Source organism: Podarcis liolepis (genome assembly GCF_965112155.1).
Source record: "Podarcis liolepis genome assembly, chromosome: 5".
NCBI lineage: Eukaryota > Metazoa > Chordata > Lepidosauria > Squamata > Lacertidae > Podarcis > Podarcis liolepis.
The window spans coordinates 26,716,755-26,736,994 of record NC_139556.1 but is presented as its reverse complement, the minus strand read 5'-3'; the positions used below and the strand labels follow the sequence as shown (position 1 = coordinate 26,736,994).

The 20,240-nt window shown below is 45.6% G+C and overlaps 1 protein-coding gene across 3 annotated transcripts in view; it reads left to right on the top strand.

Moving 5' to 3' along the window:
* Positions 1-19,940, top strand: part of OPN4 (opsin 4) — a 40,923-nt gene extending 20,983 nt beyond the window's left edge. For 2 of the 3 annotated variants that reach the window (XM_083502658.1, XM_083502659.1), the window contains 6 exons: positions 1,652-1,759; positions 3,068-3,245; positions 9,442-9,597; positions 12,508-12,543; positions 14,324-14,362; positions 16,856-19,940. In XM_083502658.1, the coding sequence (XP_083358784.1) occupies positions 1,652-1,759; positions 3,068-3,245; positions 9,442-9,597; positions 12,508-12,543; positions 14,324-14,362; positions 16,856-17,140 (802 nt within the window). In that variant the 3' untranslated portion in view covers positions 17,141-19,940. Of the gene's footprint in view, positions 1-1,651; positions 1,760-3,067; positions 3,246-9,441; positions 9,598-12,410; positions 12,456-12,507; positions 12,544-14,323; positions 14,363-16,855 lie in introns of those variants that run through there. The other variant, XM_083502660.1, reaches the window with a different exon arrangement.
* The last annotated feature ends 300 nt before the right edge of the window (positions 19,941-20,240 follow it).

Here is a 20,240-nt window from a genome sequence, read left to right as displayed (position 1 = left end):
GCCAAGGAGTGTGGTGGAGTCTCCTTCTTTGGAGGTCTTTAAGCAGAGGCTTAACAACCATATGTCAGGAGTGCTCTGATGGTGTTTCCTGCTTGGCAGGGGGTTGGACTCGATGGCCCTTGTGGTCTCTTCCAACTCTATGATTCTATGATTCTAACAGAAACAGTGAATGAAGCACACCACAAATGGCCAACCAATGAATCCAGGTGCTTTACAGCAGGAAGTTCCTTATAATCGGCAGCTGTAACCAAAGTAGAGGAAATTATAAATGTGGCATGTGTTAGCCACCCAACTCCCGGTATTTGATCTTATAGACACATTTTTTTTAGATTTACCTGGAATTGAGGATATTGGCCAGTGCAGACATGCAGAAAACAAACAAACCCTGAACCTAAACTTTCTCCACATGATGCTACCTGTCCCACCATCCCCAGGGATGCTTTGACATGGAGACTGTAACGCAGATAAAGCCACAGCTACTTAAGGGGGAAAGCCCATATTCTTAATGGCTGAAAAAGATGCCGTTGTTGTGGCTGCAGAAATCATCTCCAGAAAGCTCAAATCATATCTGTGGATGGCTCTTGAAGCTGGCTTGGGAGTTTCAACTGGTGCAGAACTTTGTAACTCAGTTTCTGATCAGAGCAAAACAAAAGAAATGTATCTCCAGCTTAAGCTCAGGAATGTTGGCTGGCGTTTCAGCTTTGGGGAGGAATGGCAGGAAAATAGTTCCATAAATAAACAAGCTGGAGTTTGGCTTCACAACTGCCATAAGTTCCTTGTGGTCCTCTTTCTCTGAGATCACAGGGAAGGTTTTTGCCTGGTCATCCACCCATCCCTCCTTCAGTCATGGAACCCCTTGTGGCACACAGGTTGTTCCACCCAGACACTAACCATATCCAGACTTGCTGTACTTCAGTGATATGGTGGCCTTATGTGCCTTCATATCACTGTCCCCCAATACAATTAGAAAAGGTCATGGCTGCTGCCTCCTCTTCATCATTCATACACCATGGAACAGCTTACCAGTGGAGAGCCACATGACCAGTTCCATAGCACTTCTCAGCTAACAGGTGAAGATGCTCTCGTTTCAAAACACTTTTGCTACCAAGGCAGATGCTGTTGATTCCACTTGTTGTTGAGCATACCTTCCTGCTCTTCCTGCTTTTACTCCAGCTGCCACTTTTTTGTTGTTGAATTTTTTTAATGGCCACAGTGTTCTTTTTCAATTGCTGATGCTGTGCTTCAGCGATTTGTTTTTTTAATTGCTTGTGTGCATTGTTTTGCAGTGTTGGACAGGTGATGTTGCTGTTTTAATAGAGGATCTTGCTTTTAATCTACTTAATTATCTATTTAATTATGCCGTTGCTGAGTTGCTGCTTCAGATCAAGGTTTTTCATTATTTTAAATGCATGCCTTTGGGCAGGGAGGAGGCTGATAAATCTGTTTTCCATGTGAATGTGCTCCTAAGTTCAGCCGAGGTGCATCATTTAGAAGATTTTGCGTGTCTGAATTTATCCAGTGTGGACTAGCACTTTGAAGAACTTTGTGGAGGAGCATTCAAAAGTACAGTATGTTATGTAAAAGGGGGAAAGGGACAGTAGCCATACCCTGGCAGAATAAAATCTAAGAAAGTGTGTTTGCTTTGCTTTAGGTACTCCCATGTGCTCACTCCCTTAATGAACACAATACCTGCAGTGATTGCCAAAGCTTCATCCATCTACAACCCAATCGTTTACGCCATTGCCCACCCCAAATACAGGTAAGCTTCACCTTTTGTAAAGAACTGGGGCTTGCAACCAGTGACAGGTCTTCTTTTAGGGCAACCGCAAGCAATGCGGGATGCCACTCCTGTCATATTAACACTATCTTATATTTAACATCTCACCTGGTAGGTGTCGGCAGTAAAGGTTTCCATGCCAATGAGCGAGTGGGCTCATGGAGGAGGGCCTGATCTCTCTGTTCCTCCTCTGCCAGTCTGCTTGGTTTCTACACTGACTAAGGAGGGAGGAAAACCCATCCATCAGACCCATCCCTCCTCCACCAGCACACACATTGTTTTACTAGCCACTCTGGCCCCATGTCATGCATGGAAATTGATGCTAGCATCTCAGCAGGCTAGTAACAATTTACAAGTGCACATACAGGGGATTTAAGCAGGTGCAGCTTTTCTCACAAGCAGCACCCATCGACAGCCCCCTTCTTATGCTCAGCTATACTCAGCTGTCAAAAATCCCAGCATCTGGCTCCTCAAATCATCTCCATCTTAAATGCAAAGTCAGAAAAAACCCCAGGCAAAATGAGTTGTTTCTGCTGAATTGATGAAGTCTCTTTGCTTGACAGTTCTTGAATGGTAAAGATCATATGATTGTACAACGAGATATATATATATATATATATATATATATATATATATATATATGAGATATATACAGTGACTGGTATGCATGCCGGTGAAGTTTGCAGGCATGTCAGTGTTTAAGATCAGATAGTTTTGTTGTTCATAAGGAGAAAACCAAGTAGCAGCAGGGGTCCCCATTGTCAAGCTGCCACACATGGACTGCTCACCCACCATGTGGAGATTCTGCCAGCTGAAATGAAAATGCAAGCATCCGTTCCTTTTTGTATTGAAGCACTCCTGATCTAGCAAGGGTAATGCCTGACTGGAGGCAGCTTACATGTCGTACGCTGGGACCCAAACCACATCTGCAGACCCAAAGAGTGCACATTCATCTGAGCAGCTTCCTTTCACATTTCATGATGCAGATAGCAATCAGGATTTCCTGCTATATTTTGATACTGGTGGGAACAAACACCGTCTACATGTGTTTCTGCCTGTGAACGAGCTGATGCACACAACTGTAAACTGGATTCCACAGTGCAGTCATATCCTTTTATAGTCCAATAAGGTCTTTAATTCAATATGGCCTCTCTCACGCTCTTCACCTCTCCCTCTCTGAATGAATGTACGTTTTTAGCTTGTGTCGAAAAGGACAAAAATGTTTTAGTCTGTGTTTTGTGCTTGCAGAGGTAGAAAAAAGACTGATGGGCTTAATTTCTTATCCCTTAGAATGGCGATTGCAAAATTTCTTCCCTGCCTTGGATCTCTGCTAAGGGTTTCTCATAAGGACTCCAGATCTCACAGCTTCCGTTCCACCAGACGTTTCACTGTCACCAGCCAGTCCTCTGATATGAATGGGCTGCCAAGAGGAAACAGACGGCTCTCCTCTGTCTCAGACAGTGAATCTGTAAGGATAACCTTCATCTACATTGTCTAATCTACAGTATCAATGAAAGGGGTGTGCAGCAAGCTGGTGGGCATAGATTAGACGTGTCCATGCTTAAGTCGTCAGTGGGGAACCCTTTCTCAGCCCAAGGGCCACATTCACTGGTGAGGAACCTTCCTGGGGCCACATGCCAGCAGCAGATGCAGTCAGAGGCAAACAATAGCTGAGCAATGGATGCGACTCCATTGTTGTTCTACAATGACTTCAAAGTTACAATAAAGGGGATTCTGACTAAACATCAGGAAGAACTTTCTGATGGTAAGAGCTGTTCGACAGTGGGATGAACTCCCTTGGAAGGTGGTGGACTCCCCTTCCTTGGAGGTTTTTAAGCAGAGGTTGGATGACCATCTGATAGGGATGCTTTAGTCGTGATTCCTGCATTCCTCGGGGTCCCTTCCAACCCTATAACTGAGACCCAAACGGAGCTCAAAATCTCTGGAACCTCTCGAGGTTTACAGATCTGTATTAAAGGTAAAGGTAAAGGTACCCCTGACCGTTAGGTCCAGTCACGGACAACTCTGCGGTTGCACACTCATCTCGCTCTATAGGCCGAGGGAGCCGGCGTTTGTCCGCAGACAGCTTCTGGGTCATGTGGCCAGCATGACTATGCCACTTCTGGTGAATCAGAGCAATGCACGGAAACACCGGTTACCTTCCCACCGGAGTGGTGCCTATTTATCTACTTGCACTTGGCATTCTTTTGAACTGCTAGGTGGGCAGGAGCTGGGACCAAGCAACAGGCGCTCACCCCGTACTAAGCCCCAAAAGAGCTTCCATGTGATCAGAAGCCTATGGCTGGCTGTAGCAGCTATTAGATAGTTTTTTATTTATTTATTTATTTATTTACTAATACCGCCCTATACCAGTAAATCTCAGGGCAGTTCACAATATAAAAAACACAGAATACATAATAAAAATAAAAACAAAGACAACCCAATAGTCCTCCCGTCCACAACACATTTAAAAGGACATCGGATGTCAATCAGCCAAAGGTCTGATTAATGAGAAACATTTTTGCCTGGCACCTAAAGGTGTATAATGAAGACACCAGGCGAGTCTCCCTAGAGAGAGCATTCGACAAGTGGGGAGCCTCTGGTGCTGCAAGAAAAATCCCTGAACTGCCAGCAGGTGAATGAGGGGGTTCGCAACAGCACAGTGGAGAGAAGGCTAAAAAAAGGACTCACCAGCAGTAGCACCTGCTACAGGCAGCCAGAGGCTTCTGGTCATGTAGAGCAGGAATAAGGAACCTGTGGCCATTCAGAGGTTGTTGGACTCCAGCTTCTATCCGGCCCTGCCAGCATGGCCAATGGTCAGGGGTGATGGGAATTGTAGCCCAGCGATATATGAAGGCTCTTTTTAGACTCCTTGTCTGATCATGGCGGAATTCACCTAAAGTCTGAACTTCTAGTTCACAAGATTTTTGCTTACATAAAGAGTGAAGTATTACTTGAGGGAGGGATGCAGGTGGCGCTGTGGGTTAAACCACAGAGCCTAGGACTTGCCTAGGTCAGAAGGTCGGCAGTTCAAATCCCCGTGACGGGGTGAGCTCCTGTTGCTCGGTCCCTGCTCCTGCCAACCTAGCAGTTCAAAAGCACATAAAAGTGCAAGTAGATAAATAGGTACCGCTTCAGCGAGAAAGTAAACGGCGTTTCCGTGCGCTGCTCTGGTTCGCCAGAAGCGGCTTAGTCATGCTGGCCACATGACCCGGAAGCTGGACGCCGGCTCCATTGGCCAATAAAGTGAGATGAGCGCCGCAACCCCAGAGTCGGCCACAACTGGACCTAATGGTCAGGGGTCCCTTTACCTTTACTTGAGGGAGGCCATGTCTTGTGTGTTCTGGGGATGCAAAAACGCATATACCTGAACCACCTCCACATAACCGCCCTTGTTTTCTAAGCGAGGCAGGGAGGCTTTAAGCACTCTGAGAGGCTCTCACAGGGCCATCCAAGTTCCCAGATCCCTGTGAGCAAGGCAGAGAGCTTAAAAGCTCTCTCTGTGCCAGGCTCTCTACCTTGCATGCAATTAATTTGCGCCATTTCAACAAGCCAGCCGTGCAAGGTTGCAATAGTGCAACCTAATTGCATGCAAGATGTGATCGTACTGTTTTGCAACAATAACATAGAATGGAGCCCTCACGGGGGAAGGGGGGAGGAAACAAGTTTGTGACGTGAGGGCTAATGCTTCTGTGGGGGGAAGCCGGCTGAATTTAGAAAGAGATTTGCTGGCAGATTTAGACAAATTGACAAATCCATCAACGGATCCCCCTCCCAGCAACCCGAAGCTTGCTGTATCACTGCTAAGTACTTAGTGGTTACTTGCAAAGAAGCCGGAAGTGGTTCTTCACTTTGGAATCTGAGAGACTTTCCTTCTGTGCTATCCAAGGCACAATAATGTGTTCTTTTTCAACCAGTTTTTTTTATTTTTTTTAGACCAGCTCTAAAAACACAAAAATGCTATTATGCCCCCTAAGCTGTTACGTTTTTAGGTTAATGTGCTTTTAGGGGAGGCTGGCATGCTCCAAATTCTTACAGGAGATTTCGGAGCTGTGTGGGTTCTGCACTCCATCTATTTTATATCCCTGATTAAAAATACAACAAAGCAGATCTTGCTAAAATAAAGCCAACTTGGGAATGCCCATGTTCGTACAACATACACATTTCTACATGAGACAAGATAAATATTTTAGTTTTTCCATGAATTATTTTTGTGGCTCCTTGTTGTTTTTCAGAACGGGCCTTTCTTTCCAGCAAGGCCAAAATCTCTCAGGTGTCTCTCTATACTTCAGAATGATTAGTCTGAAATGATGGCATCATGTAGATTTATTATTATTTTTAAGCTCCTGTCTCTTTTTCACACTCTGATGTGATAAAGAAGCAACAAAATTATTGAGATAGGAAAGAGTCTTGTTGATTCCTGTGGGAGAAAATAAGTAGGTCGCAGTCAGTGAGACGTCTGAGAGGAGGGAGAGCAAAACCTTCCCTTCCTTCTCCTGAGCCTCAAAATGGGTTTCAGTTGGGGGTAGGGGGTAGATTTTGTTCTGATTGGGGTCCCTGAGCGCAATAGCAAGCTGTCATTATGGTATACTACCACCTGGTTGCCATTCCCTGCTGAAAATAATGCCAATATAGTTCACATCTGGCAACCAATGCGCCCCTTTGGTTTCAGATATGACATGGGTAGACGGGTCTTTAAAAGCCCGGGACACAAATTTTCACAGCTATGGTGGCTCATTTACCAGAAGTATTGTATTTAGCTTTAACTCTGAAAGTGTATACTTGATTCTGACCAAACTAAGCTCCCTAGAGCAAAACATACACCAGGAGGCTTAGTGGGGTCAGAATTGAGTATACACTTCCAGAGTTAATGATTAATACATTACTTCTGGAAAATGAGCCACCATAGTCATAGGAGGGCCCTAAAAATTTGTGCCTGGGCTTTTTAGACTCGTCTACCCATATAATATCTGAAACCAAAGGAGTACATTTGTGCCAGATGTGAATTTTCCACCCAGCTCTCCTACCACACTACTAGGGGCCCAGGGCATAGAAGGGCCCTTCATCAGCTCAGACCACCACTTATTGCCAGGCCCAAGCGGAGGTGTGTGCATACAGCTTAGGAGCCAAACTCAGCTTCCATTCATAGCGGCCACCTAACTGTTTGGCTCCACCTCCAAATGAGCTGGCCAAGAACACACCAGCTAGACTGGTGACTGGGAGCGGCCACCGAGACCACATAACACCGGTTTTGAAATATTTACATTGGCTCCCAGTACGTTTCCGAGCACAATTCGAAGTGTTGGTGCTGACCTTTAAAGCCCTAAACGGCCTCGGTCCAGTATACCTGAAGGAGCATCTCCACCCCCATCGTTCAGCCCAGATACTGATGTCCAGCGCCAAGGGTCTTCTGGCGGTTCCCTCACTGCAAGAAGCCAAGTTACAGGGAAGCAGGCAGAGGGCCTTCTCAGTAGTGGCACCCGCCCTGTGGAACACCCTCCCAGCAGATGTCAAAGAGAAGAACAACTATCAGACTTTTAGAAGACATCTGAAGGCAGCCCTGTTTAGGGAAGCTTTTAATGTTTGATGCATTACTGTATTTTAATATTTTGTTGGAAGCCGCCCAGAATGGCTGGGGAAACCCAGCCAGATGGGTGGGGTATAAATAATAAATTATTATAATATTATTATTACTGTGCTGCTGCTCTGGTTTGCAGCTACAAAGGTTTTTAAAACTCACAATTTGTTTTAGGCCTTTAACAAAATCTGAGGAGGAGGATGCTCTGGCAGGGCACTGGTGACTGTGGGGTGGGTCCCATCAGCTAAATCATGCATAGTGTCCCCTGAAGTCTGGCCCTGGCCTTGCTTGGACCTGTTCACTGTCACAACAAGACTATAATGGGGGCTAGTGACCAATTCCAAGGACTGAGGGTAATAGATATCAAATCAAGCATATTGGGGGGAAAGGTTTGGTCCAACCCAGGGTTTCCCAAACTTGGGTCTCAAGCTGTTTTGGGACTACAACTCCCATCATCTGTAGCTAGCAGGACCAGTGGTCAAGGACGATGGAAGTTGTAGCCCAACAACCCAAGTCTGGGGAACCCTGGTCTAACCATGTCTCTGATATGCTCAGTGTTGTACAGAATGTTTATTATTTTCAGTCAAGGAGCACTTAAATCTGCAGCATATACAGTGGTACCTCAGGTTACATACGCTTCAGGTTACATACGCTTCAGGTTACAGACTCCGCTAACCCAGAAATAGTACCTCGGGTTAAGAACTTTGCTTCAGGATGAGAACAGAAATTGTGTTCCGGTAGCGCGGTGGCAGCAGGAGGCCCCATTAGCTCAGTGGCGTAGCGTGGGGGGTGCAGGGGGGCCGGGCGCACCGGGCACAACATCTGGGGGTTAGGGTTAGGGGGCGCAAATCCATGGGTTAGGGGGCGCAAATCCACGGGTTAGGGGGCGCAAATTACTTGCCTTGCCCTGGGTGCTGACAACCCACGCTATGCCACTGCATTAGCTAAAGTGGTGCTTCAGGTTAAGAACATTTTCAGGTTAAGTACGGACCTCCGGAATGAATTAAGTACTTAAGCCGAGGTACCACTGTACTATGAAAGCAGGGTGGGGTTGGTATGTGGTGGGACACAGAATGTGCACTTGGGAAAATGAGAGCATGCAGGAGACACAGGTTTATTCTGGGGGTTTTTTAAAAAAAATATTTGTAAACTTAACAAAGAAAAGGAAGAGGGGACATTATTACAGAAATTAAATGAAATTGCTAATGAAAAAATAGTTACCGGTAAATTTGATTAAAAAGAAAAATAATATATGAGCAATACTAATAGTAACAACAACCCACCATCAGTTCACATTATGGATGCTGTAAGCATCAGTATGTACATCTAATGTAGAATATATAAATTGATACAAGCCTTCCAGGTGCCCAAATAGGTATCCACACAAAAATGATGTTTATATGACATATGTTCAAATGTAAGTAGCTCCGTGAGGTCCTCAAACCATTGCATAATACTTGGTGGGTGTTTTATTTTTCCAGGCAAAAAAGTATAAGACTCTTAGCAACTGTAAGGGCTTGTAAAATCTTCTTTTGTTGTCCTTATGTGTTTATTAAGCACAGGGCTACAAGGGTAGAATGCACTCCATTTCCATACTTGAAACTACCCAAACCATATTAAAACACCTTTGTTTGGACTGTACCCTCCTCTTCTCTAGGCGGGTAGCATTACTGCACAAGGCAGAGCCATAAATGAATTATCGCTGTAAAGTAGATAAGAACTACTGACTCCTTTGGAGATAACATCACTGATATAGGGTGTAAGCAAGGAGCAAAGAACGCTGTGTGTTCATTTTGTGCAGGATGTCCAACAGGGCGTTTGTGCAGTAGGAAAGTCTGCTTTTTAAAAAGAGGGGTGGGTGGGGAGGCAGAGAGCCTAAACGGGTGCAGTCTAGGAACAGCTCCACCTCCTGATTTTGCTGATTGTCTAAACTGGCCCCAAGACAGGATTTGTTGGAGTCCCTTTCACATTGCTGGCTCTTTTCTCTAATGAGAGCCATTTGGCACATAACTGAACTGATTGAGGGAAAGTCATGTAAACCCAAAGAGACTCTCTGAAAAAAATTCATGCTGGCCTGTCGCTGCAGGAATGGACTGACACAGAGGCGGATGTCTCTAGTCTGAACTCCAGAGGTGCTAGCGGTCAAGTTTCGTACGAGATGGGTGAAGACACCACGGCAGAAATGAACGATGTCAAAGTCAAATCTAAACTGAAAAGCCACGATTCAGGGATTTTCGAAAAGGTAACAAAACGTCCTATTGTCAGAGCAGACAGGTCTGCAGATCTCTGCCTCAGCTTGTATTATTCCATGTCAGTAATTTTTTTCTCTTTCTCTCTCCATCCCCTCCTCCCAAATGCCTTCAGTAACCTGTATAAGAAAGCTGCTATTAGGAGACTCAAATAGAGGAGAACTTAATAGTCTGTCCATTTCATTTGTGAGATATGCTTTCCCTTTTAAAAACAAGAGTGTTTCCCTATAGAAACCACAACAAGTCCATGCACATATCCTGGCTCGGTTGTGACACCACTCTAATCTCCTTCCTCTTCTCACACCTATTGGCACGATCGCAATCCCCAACACCAGCCCACAAGCAGCTGTCACCTATTTCATCTTGTTAATTTGAAAAGATGCCTGGCAGTCAAGCGGCTCCCACTTCACTAATTACGATTTCCACGTGTGCTATTCCTTTTGCCAGTTCTGCAGCATGGGAGATCCTGTGTCGCTAACATTTGAAGGGGAGGGCTGGCCGCAGCACAAAACAGCAAATGCCGTGTGCCCGGCAACTGTACAGAAATCATTATGAAAAGCACAGGCCAAACATAAGCAGGGGAGAGCAGTGCTGAGGAGAATGTGCTGTGGGGAGCAAGGAATCTTTCAAAAGCCGCTGAAAAAGAAATTGTGAGGCTAGTGGGAGATAAGATTGGGCAGAGCATTTTAGAAAAAGAAAAACTCTGCTGCCTGTATCATAGCTTACCCATCCTGGTGCAGCATTTTCGTGCCCAGTCCCTGTCGTTTGATAGCTCAGTTGGTTAGAGCGTGGTTGCAGGTTTGATCCCCATATGGGACAGCTGCATCTTCCTGCCTTGCAGGGGGTTGGACTAGATGATCCTCAGGGTCCCTTCCAACTCTTACTCTATGATTCTATGAGTCTCTGAACACTTAGTGGAAGTCTGGACACTTCCCCACATCTGAGAACGCAAAGATTTGTCACAAGAGGAGCAGCACTCACCTTGAAGAACATTCCCCATAGTATTGTTCTCCTGTCCAGCATGTACCACTGAGTGCTCCTTCCAAGGGTGGAAACTGGTGGGATGGACCCAAGATAAGGGAAATTGTGTGCACTGTATGTGTGAATGCTGATGATGATAGGTGAAGACATTTTGGTTTACTGATCTGTCATAGCCATGCATAAACACATACCCTCTAATGTAGATCTGCCTGAAGCTGGTTTCTAACCAGGGCTACCGTTTCTGTCTTTGCACCGGCCCTCCTTCTGTGCCTTTGACAGCAGCCTGGCATTCACATTTTCTAACAGGGGGATGCTTCCCTATCACATTCCATTGCTGGGATGTGCACATTGCTGTTGGTCCTTTCCATTCTGCACATCAGATTGTTGCCAAAGTCACAGGGGAATTGGCAAATTTAGTTTGACGCCCCCTCCTCCTAAAAATAAACACCCGGCATTCTGTTTCCAGCTCTCCACCACTTTCTGTCACTGTTGCCCTCAGAAGGGCATCTTTGGCAGAATATTTGCACCTTTTTTCCTCTCTCTGGCATTTTGGCTTGTTTTTATATGGTGCCTTTTGTTATGGAAAATCCAAAATACTGTTTCGCTTCCCTGTGACCGCAGTCGTGTCCCATAAATAATGTGTTTCTATAAATAGTGGCTGGTAGGAAACAAAGCAACATTGTGTCCAGCCAATGTTGCTTCTCTCCCCCCCCCACCCCATCAGCCTCACCCCCATGCACAAAATACACACTTTATTCAGCCTGCAACCTTTCTTTCCTTGGGTGCTTTTGTGTGTGCAAGTGGTTCCTTTCCGCGCTTGTCACCCCTTCACCCCATGACAATTTCCCCTGCTTTTCCTCTCCTGCATAAACACTCCCAGAGGCGTTTGAGCTCAGCCCTGTGGCCCCAGGCTGTGCCCTTCTGGATCAGGGAGCTGTTATCACCTGCTGCAGCTTCTATGGGCCTGCTGCTGTTTTGTGATTGGCTGCTGGAATAATCTCAGTCCTATCCTCTGATCTCATTTGCTCTTGGTCCTGCAAGATGGGAATGGGATGGGATGGTCCTTTAAACTGGGCATAACAGTATATTTATTTGGGACGCAGGTGGCGCTGTGGGTTAAACCACAGAGCCTAGGACTTGCCGATCAGAAGGTTGGCAGTTCGAATCCCCACGACGGAGTGAGCTCCCGTTGCTTGGTCCCAGCTCCTGCCAACCTAGCAGTTCGAAAGCACGTCAAAGTGCAAGTAGATAAATAGGTACAGCTCCGGTGGGAAGGTAAACGGTGTTTCCGTGCGCTGCTCTGGTTCGCCAGAAGCAGCTTAGTCATGCTGGCCACATGACCCGGAAGCTGTACGCCGGCTCCCTCGGCCAATAAAGCGAGATGAGTGCCGCAACCCCAGATTCGGCCACAACTGGACCTAATGGTCAGTGGTCCCTTTACCTTTTTAACAGTATATTTGGGCATATACAGTGGCGTAGCGTGGGTTGTCAGCACCAGGGGCAAGGCAAGTAATTTGCACCCCCTAACCCGTGGATTTGCGCCCCCTAACCCCAACCCCCAGATGTTGCGCCTGGTGCGGCCGGCCCCCCCTGCACCCCCCACGCTACGCCGCTGGGCATATATTATCGTGTGCAGCACAGCACTGGTGCAACGGGTGGCCCCAGTCCTGGGATGGCAGAAAAGAATACCTAATAATTGGTCGCCCCTCATTCCTCATTTGGCCAGGTCACAGTTGTACCGGGCACTGGGCACAATACATTGCACAGTTATTAAGAGAGGGCGCAATCATAACTTACATATGGAATTACTATCCTTCTCACACAGCACTTAGAGAAGGATAGGACCATGCTGTGACAACTCCATATCCAGGGGTAAGAACTGTCTGCACTGCTACACACTCTTTCTTTCCCTTCTTTTGTAGACTTCAGTGGATGCAGATGACATTTCTATGGCAGAGGTGAATATCCCAGATTGCTGGTTTCTTTTCATAGTGTGAACATTTCATGTGATTCTTTCAGGGATGGGGATGTTCAGGGAAAGCAATGCAGCCATGCCATATATTAAACACCTCCCACCTGACACGGTCAAATTTATTTATATCTCTGTCCGTCCATCTAATCCCATGGTTCCCAATGCCCCACAGGGGGGGGTAATTTGATTTGGGGGGGCAATTTAGAAGCTTGTTTAAACCAAGTTAATGGCCTTTTAGGCTTCCTCCACATGCATAGGAGTTCACTTTTTGAAAAATAAGTGCATGGCCCAAAAAAGGTTGGGAACCACTGGTCTAATCCATCACATTTCTATCTCACTTTCCTCCAAGGAGAGGTTGGGTGGCCATATGCATTGCAGGGGGTTAGACTAGATGACCCTCAAGGTCCCTTCCCACTCCACAATTCTATGACCACACTGCCAGAACGCCTTTCCCTGCCAACAGTTCCTGATACTGCTAATAGTTTGCACCCTGACTATAGCTCAAATATCAAACTGGTTCTTTTCTGGCCTGTAATATGGTAGTGGTAGGGATGCATATTGTTATATTTCACTGCTCAGTATTTGCCACTCTTTGTAAATCTTCTGTATGCTGCATAGGGAGCATAGTCCAGTCACCACTGCATATTCCATAAGGCAAAGAGAATCAAAAGTGCTTAGTTTCTTTTTAAAAAATCCCAAAGTCTGCCCTCCTTTCTCTAGGACAGTATCTAAGTCTGGGTAAATTTGTTCATCCCAGTTTCTTCAATCTTTAATTCAATTTGCCTGGTTTCTGCATCAGTCTGCGATTATTATTATTTTAAAAGTCTGCCCCTCTCTCCCAGTGTACACCTTTTATATGCCATTTCCCCTAACAGACACATTTTTGCAAGCCATTTCCCCTAATATAATGCGGTTTTGAACAGTACTTTCACCAATATACACGTTTCTGTGTCCACTTCCCCATAATATATGCTTTGTCTCGGACAGAATTATTGGTTAGAGTGCTGCATCACAAAATGGAGAAAAATATGGATTTCAATGCATTTTAATTCACATGTTGGTTCAGGAAGCGCAAAATTCTCCCGCATCTTTAGCAGTCGCTTCCTCCCTTCATTAGCTCAAACCTCTTCCTGCATTCATCTACTGCTACTTAGCAGGTGATCGGTTTTCACTCTGCATAGCTGGGATGGGTGAGTTGCTAGTTGGAAGGGTGCAAGCCTGGGCCAATCCACTATTTCACAGCCTCCATTCTCACCCTGTAAAAAAAAGAAGAAATTGCCAAGCTCAGAGTCTTGTTGCTGAAATCAACCCGCAGTCCTTAGTACGTGTACATACAATGAAAGTTGCAACCTTAATGCACCCTTAAATATTAAGTGGTGCTTCTGAGCAAACATGCATAAGACAGAGGTGGAAGAATACACTTTACTATGCACTGACATGGGGCTTACTTTTGAGTAAACATGCATTGGGGACAAGCCAGTGAATTAATGCACATGTAAAGTGAACAGGTGCTTAAGGCTCCTGCACCTTTGAGAATTGTGTAGAAGAGGGAAATTCAACAGGTGCAGCTTACACAACCAGTGGCACTTGCTGAAGTGCCCTCTTCTACAGGATTCTTTGTGGGGAAGTGACCCTGTTTTCTTTTGCAACAGGCCACTCTATCCATGCCCCTGATTTAAAAATGACTCTTCGGGTTAACCAGTTCAAGAGCTATGTGGAAACATGACTGTGGACGTTTTGCACAATTCTCTATGTTGTTTCTTTAGGACTTAGCCTTTGGAAACTACATCTTTGGAGACAGCCTGGTAAGTTGCCATCCAGCTTTCAATAATCTGTGGGAAATGTGAACAATGTGGCCTCCCCATAGTTTTGGGCTGATGATGAAGCCAGACTTACAGGTATGTAGTTTTGGCGTGATTCTGAATCCAGCCTTGTTGCTGGAGACCCAGGTAGCCTCTGGCTAGAAGACCTTTCGCCAGCTGTAAGTGGTGCGACAGCTACAGATGTTCCTGCACCAGGAGAGCTTGACCACAGTCGTGTCATTGAAATTCTACTCAATATTATCCAGATTAGATTCCAATGTATAGTTAGCAGAGTAAAAACTTAAAACACATTGCAGGATTCCCCAGAAATAGACCAGAGGCAATGAATATTTCATCCAGCAGAGCTTTAACGGTCACTGAAGGCTAATAAGCATTATGGTCACAAATCCAATACATTCAGGATTGACACTGTCCATAAGAACTTTGGGAGTGACTATGGATCAGGGCATGACTTGGAGCGCAAATACCACTGCTCTGGTGAAGAAGGCCCAGCAGAGAATTTATTTCCTCAGACTTTTAAAAAAGAACAATCTGAATGAGAGACTGCTGGTGTCCTTCTACCGAGGCTCCATAGAGAGCATACTTACATACTGTATTTGTGCTTGGTTCTCCGGTTGTACAGCTAGGGAGAGGAAGGTGCTCCAGAAGGTCATAACCACAGCCCAAAGGATTATTGGTCACCCTCTCCCACCTTTGGAAGAACTGTACGGTTCCCGTTGCCTTAGGAAAGCAAACAACATCCTGCAGGATCCATCTCACCCAGGATACAGTCTGTTTGCACTACTGCCTTCTGGCAGGAGGTATAGAAACATCAAGTCAAGGACAAATAGACTGAAAAACAGTTTCTATCCAAGAGCTGTGGCCTTTTTGAATGCTGTAACTCGATAGTGAGACCTGGGAGTTTGATGGGTGTGGGTGTGGGTGTGGTTGGAAGGTGGTTTGTTTGGTTGTTGCTGTTGTTTTGCTTTTGTTGTTTTTAAGGGATGGCATCCAATTTCGTTGCACTTGTGCAATGTTGCACTAGTGTAATGACAATAAAGAATCTATCTATCTATCTATCTATCTATCTATCTATCTACTTAACTTAAACTTTCAATAATTTATAGTAAGTCTAAACCTTAACACTAAGCATACAATATACAGAACACCACGCCAGAAGGAAAAGAGATAGAAAGAGAAAGTGAAGCCCAAGCTCCTTCTGGCCCCATTTTTATAGTCAGCATGACCTTGACTGAAAGAGGTAGTTCTGTTTAAGCCAGCTGTACTCAGCTTCTCTGAAGCAATAACCCAAACATCATGAACCTTCTGCTTGTTTCTTTCACACAGAGAAGCTTCCAGAACCCTCCTGAATTAAGTAGAATAGGAAAGATCTCTAGCGCATCGGATCAATACTTTCTGTACTACGAAATGAAAACTGACAAGTAGTTCAAGTAGCACACTGGTGACTTCAAGGCTTATTACTGCAATGCCTCTTTGCACAGCTTCTCTTTGTGCTCGATCTAGAAGCTGCACTTAGGGCAGAACGCTGCAGCACAACTGCTGATGGGAGTGAAACCCTACTACAGATTACATCTCTGCTCAGAGATCTGCACCCGTTGCCAATTTGCTCCCGGGCCAAGTTCACGATGTTACCATTAGTATATAAAACCCTTAATGGCTTGAGACCAGATTGCTTGCAGGCTCGCCTTACACCCATGTATGCCCACTCTGTGCGTCAATCAGCGTGACTGGCACCATTACAGGTGCTACCTAATGCTCATTCCATAGTGGCAAGATTGCCCACACATCATATATGATGTCATACATGGGGCAAGGGGCTTGGCTTGGCTGAAATGGGCTTGCAGTCCAAATGGGGAGCCGGCCAGGTCTAATTAGGCATGTGGTCTGGAGGTTGCTAACCCCTGTTGTAAATCTGTAGCATGAATCTGAGAACCGGTCTCTGCATGCAGCAGAATGAGGTGTCAAGAGTCCTGAGGTGTTAGAATAGACTGTGCCACTTCACACTGCAAGGTGTGTGTGTCACTTTTTAATGCTTGACTATGAAAAAGAAAACCTTCCTTGCAAGTAGGAAAGTAGCATAGTTACTAGAACCATTCTAGACTCTAGAGCCATTCTCTCTGGTGAGCTCATTTTCTTCCAGCAGGCAGGAGAATCCGGAAAATTGTAGCTCCTACTTGCAGTCCAAAGTGGTGGAATGTGGCCAAATAGAGGCTGTGCCTTTAACAGTTGCAAAAAATAGGGTTTTTTAGCAGGTATTGCATGCATTGTATCTACCTTGCTTCTTTGATTGTGGGGATGGACAAACACTGAACTCCTCTCTTGACATGCACATTGTTCTGAGGCCTGTTTTGACTTGACAAGGGTGGATTATCCCAATGCATGTGGCAAATATACATAGCTTCCCACCCACCCCATAGGCTGTTGTCAACTCAGGCACATTGTGTATTAACCTCTTCTTTCTCGTACTTTCTTAAGACAGGTGACGATCAGTACACTTTTGGCGTGAGGGCAGAAGATTCTTGCTACCTCTCATCTACAGCCCAGATACCCAGCATTGTGGTAACCTACAGCAACGTCCAGCGAATGGAGCTGCCTTTTCAATCCAACTCTGACCCTTCGTGCTCCAAGAACTGTGGCTATAGCTGGGAGAGGAACTCCAGCAGCCGGCTAGAGTGGCTGTGCCAGGATAGTGCCTTAGGTCCTGCGCCAGAGACACACATGTGTCAGCTTAGTGTAGAAAACCTTCCAAAACATCACTGAAGCAGGAAGAGGGGGCAGAAGAATGAAAATCACCGGCTTTCCTGTAAAGATTCAAAAGCAGCTCCACAATAGTTAATTTGTTTTACATGTTGATTGCGTTCTCCACAATGTTTGTGTTAATAAGTTGAGCATTTAAAACAAACAGAGGCAGTAGCCCGTTTTATCCTGAGAACAGGCTCACACATGAATCTTGTATGGACAGTCTACACCCAGCCATCCACAGATCGCAACTGTCAGGCAGGCAATCCCTGATAATGTCCAGCTTGGAGAGGCAGCAGGCAGGGAGTCGGCTGACATGCCCAACCTTTATTGACCAGTGGGGGGAATGTTGAGAAAGTGTTGCATGTGCCAGTCGCAAAATGGCTGGCATGGTGTGGCATAACACAAAATGGCCACCACATCTGAAAGAGGCAGGACCAAAGATGGCTTGGGCACCCTCCCTGCATCAGCTCCCCTATCAATGGGGAGCAGGGAGCACCTACATCAGCCACAACGGCACTTGCTCACTCTTGGTTTGAATGGAAGGGAGGTTTGGTTGTCCAGTCCTGCCATCCAATGAAATATGAGCATGCGTGCAATGCAGAAGCCAAAGCAGTGCCAATATAAACTGAACAGAAACAGCAAACTGTCCCTCATTCGTTGTTGATATTTTGAGGGAATATTTAGTGAGACCTTTCACAAGTATTGTAGAAGATCCTGGTGGGCACATGCATTGGTGGCCCCCTAGCCTGGTAGCTCAAAGGGCTATATAGCCTAGTGGCTTCTTCTTGCAACAAACAGATGCCTGGATTAAGGGAGGGATTTTGAAGCCTTACAGCCAGCAGTGGTTTGTGATAGGCTCTCCAGAACAGGGAACAACTGTAGCTCCATGGTGGGTGAGCACATGGTTTGTTGCAGAAGGTCCCAACACTGAGCCAGATTGACCGAACCATCTGACTTGGTCTAAGGTAGCTTCCTATGTCCTCAATTGCCTGATTCCTGCGACCAGGAGGATTCTCATCTGTGGTGTTAGTCTCCTCCTGCCTTAAACTACCTCCAGTTTCCTTCTTCACGCAGCAGCCCTGCTGGTGCCAAGAGAAGAGGACTGGCACCTGGTGTTGCAAAGTTCCTGGTTTGAGCTGTACAGCTACTTGGTACCAAGGTGTGTGACTCAAGGCCTGCGTAGATAGTGTCATGGCATAGCTTAGTCACTAAGTGGCGCTGGGCTTGTGTGTGTAGCTAAGTGGTGTCAGGAGGTTCCTGCTGCTGTTCTGTTCTTGTTTAGAGAAACAATAAAGTTATCGTTTAGCTCCTTGACTAGTCTGTCCACTCAGCCTTCCATGACAAGGCCTATGTGCATATCAATCCCATCGTGCAACCAATCCATACCATTTTGGCGGATGATATCTCATCCATAGGGCTTTCAGGCATAGCTAAGTGGTCTTTTTGTCACAGGTTCTGCTAAAGGATACAAGTTGATAGCATATTACTGCACCTCAACTCTTGAGATCGTGTGTAAATGGACTCTAGAGCCCTTTGGAGAGGGAAAAAGTGGTGCCTGCCATTTTACTGTATGTATACAGATAAATGTATAAATAAGATGTTTCTGTCAAGATCAAGGCATGAGAGTTATGCACATGTCTCATGGAAAACGTAACATCTGCACTGTGCTTAATCCACATGGGACAAGTGTCACAGGAATACCATGTGACACCCGTCTACACCCATCACCAAGTTGCACTTAATGGATGATGTGGAGGTACCAGTGCCAACATGGGATGCATGCCCAGGCATTCAGCTGAACATGCAAATGCTCCAAAGTGTGGATGGAGGGGTGGGGCGTGCATGAAAGCCATGCCTCCAATGTCCTCATGCAAGTTGCTCCCCACCCCCTGCTCCTCCACATTCCTGAATGTCTCCACATCAAGAAGGGGGCTCACATAATTGATCAGGGATCCTGCTATTTCAGGGTCCCCGGTGGCACCGAGGGGGTCAACTCATAAGTAGGAACCCTCTGCAGAACTTTCCCACTGAGCACAGGGGTGATGCCTGGAACTGAACATGCAGGGTGCAACACTCACAGGACTGCTTCTATGCATGCCCCCTGCCCCAGATACAAAGTTTGTATCTTCAGGCAAATCTGTAAACATACTTAATGTCCATATATTGCAAACATGGGGACAGAGAAGGTCTCTGTGTGCAATAACTGTAATGTGTATTCTAGGCTTCTATCAACAAGATGTCAGGACTTGCGCCTGCACTGGGCCCTGAACTTGGCACTTTTTCAGATAAATAAGCAAATAAATTTATTGCCAGCCCATGACGAGCAAGTGCCAGAGCAGGTTACAATTTAAAATTCAACATCAAAAACAGTAAAGTCACAGAAATAGGGTTGAGAATGACAACCTGCCCTCTCCTGAGAATGGCAGGAAGACATTCAACCTGTGTAACCAGCACCCAGAACAAGGAAATACCTTCACATTGATAGGCAAGAGGAGATCATGTGGTACATCTTGCCCCATATAGAAGCGACTTGAGTCAAGCTTGCCCTCCAGAGGATTTTGCTTCTCCCTCTCTCTCTCTCTCTCTCTCTCTCTCTCTCTCCTTCCTTCCCTTTATTAACCTGAACTTCATGCAACCTATATCCGATGCAAAATAGTATCATAACAGAAAACACAGTGTAGGTTTTATTGGCAATTGGAACAAATTCATTGTCTTTGGGATCAAATAATGTAACGGCGATGTACTTTGCAATATTTTATGATTTTCAGTATCTCAATGTACTTTTTCTTTTTAAACAATAAAAAAATGTATATATAAATATCCACAAGCTGTTGCCAGATATCTAGGCTGCTTGATTTCTGATGTTATTACTCCCCATTATTGCTTTGAGGTAGAAAACAAGATTATGAGGTCAATGAGTAAAAGAAGGGAATACGTAGTGCAGAAACCAGGATGGCTTCTTGGAAGCTAAATAAAAAGATGAAAGAGATTGATTATAATTCCTCCCTTCATCTGTCTGGGCAGGATATTGACTTAAAGCAGAGGGTCTGATAGATACTAAACTGACTGAACAGACAGTCTAATAACAAAATATTAGATGTCATTCTGCCAAACCAGG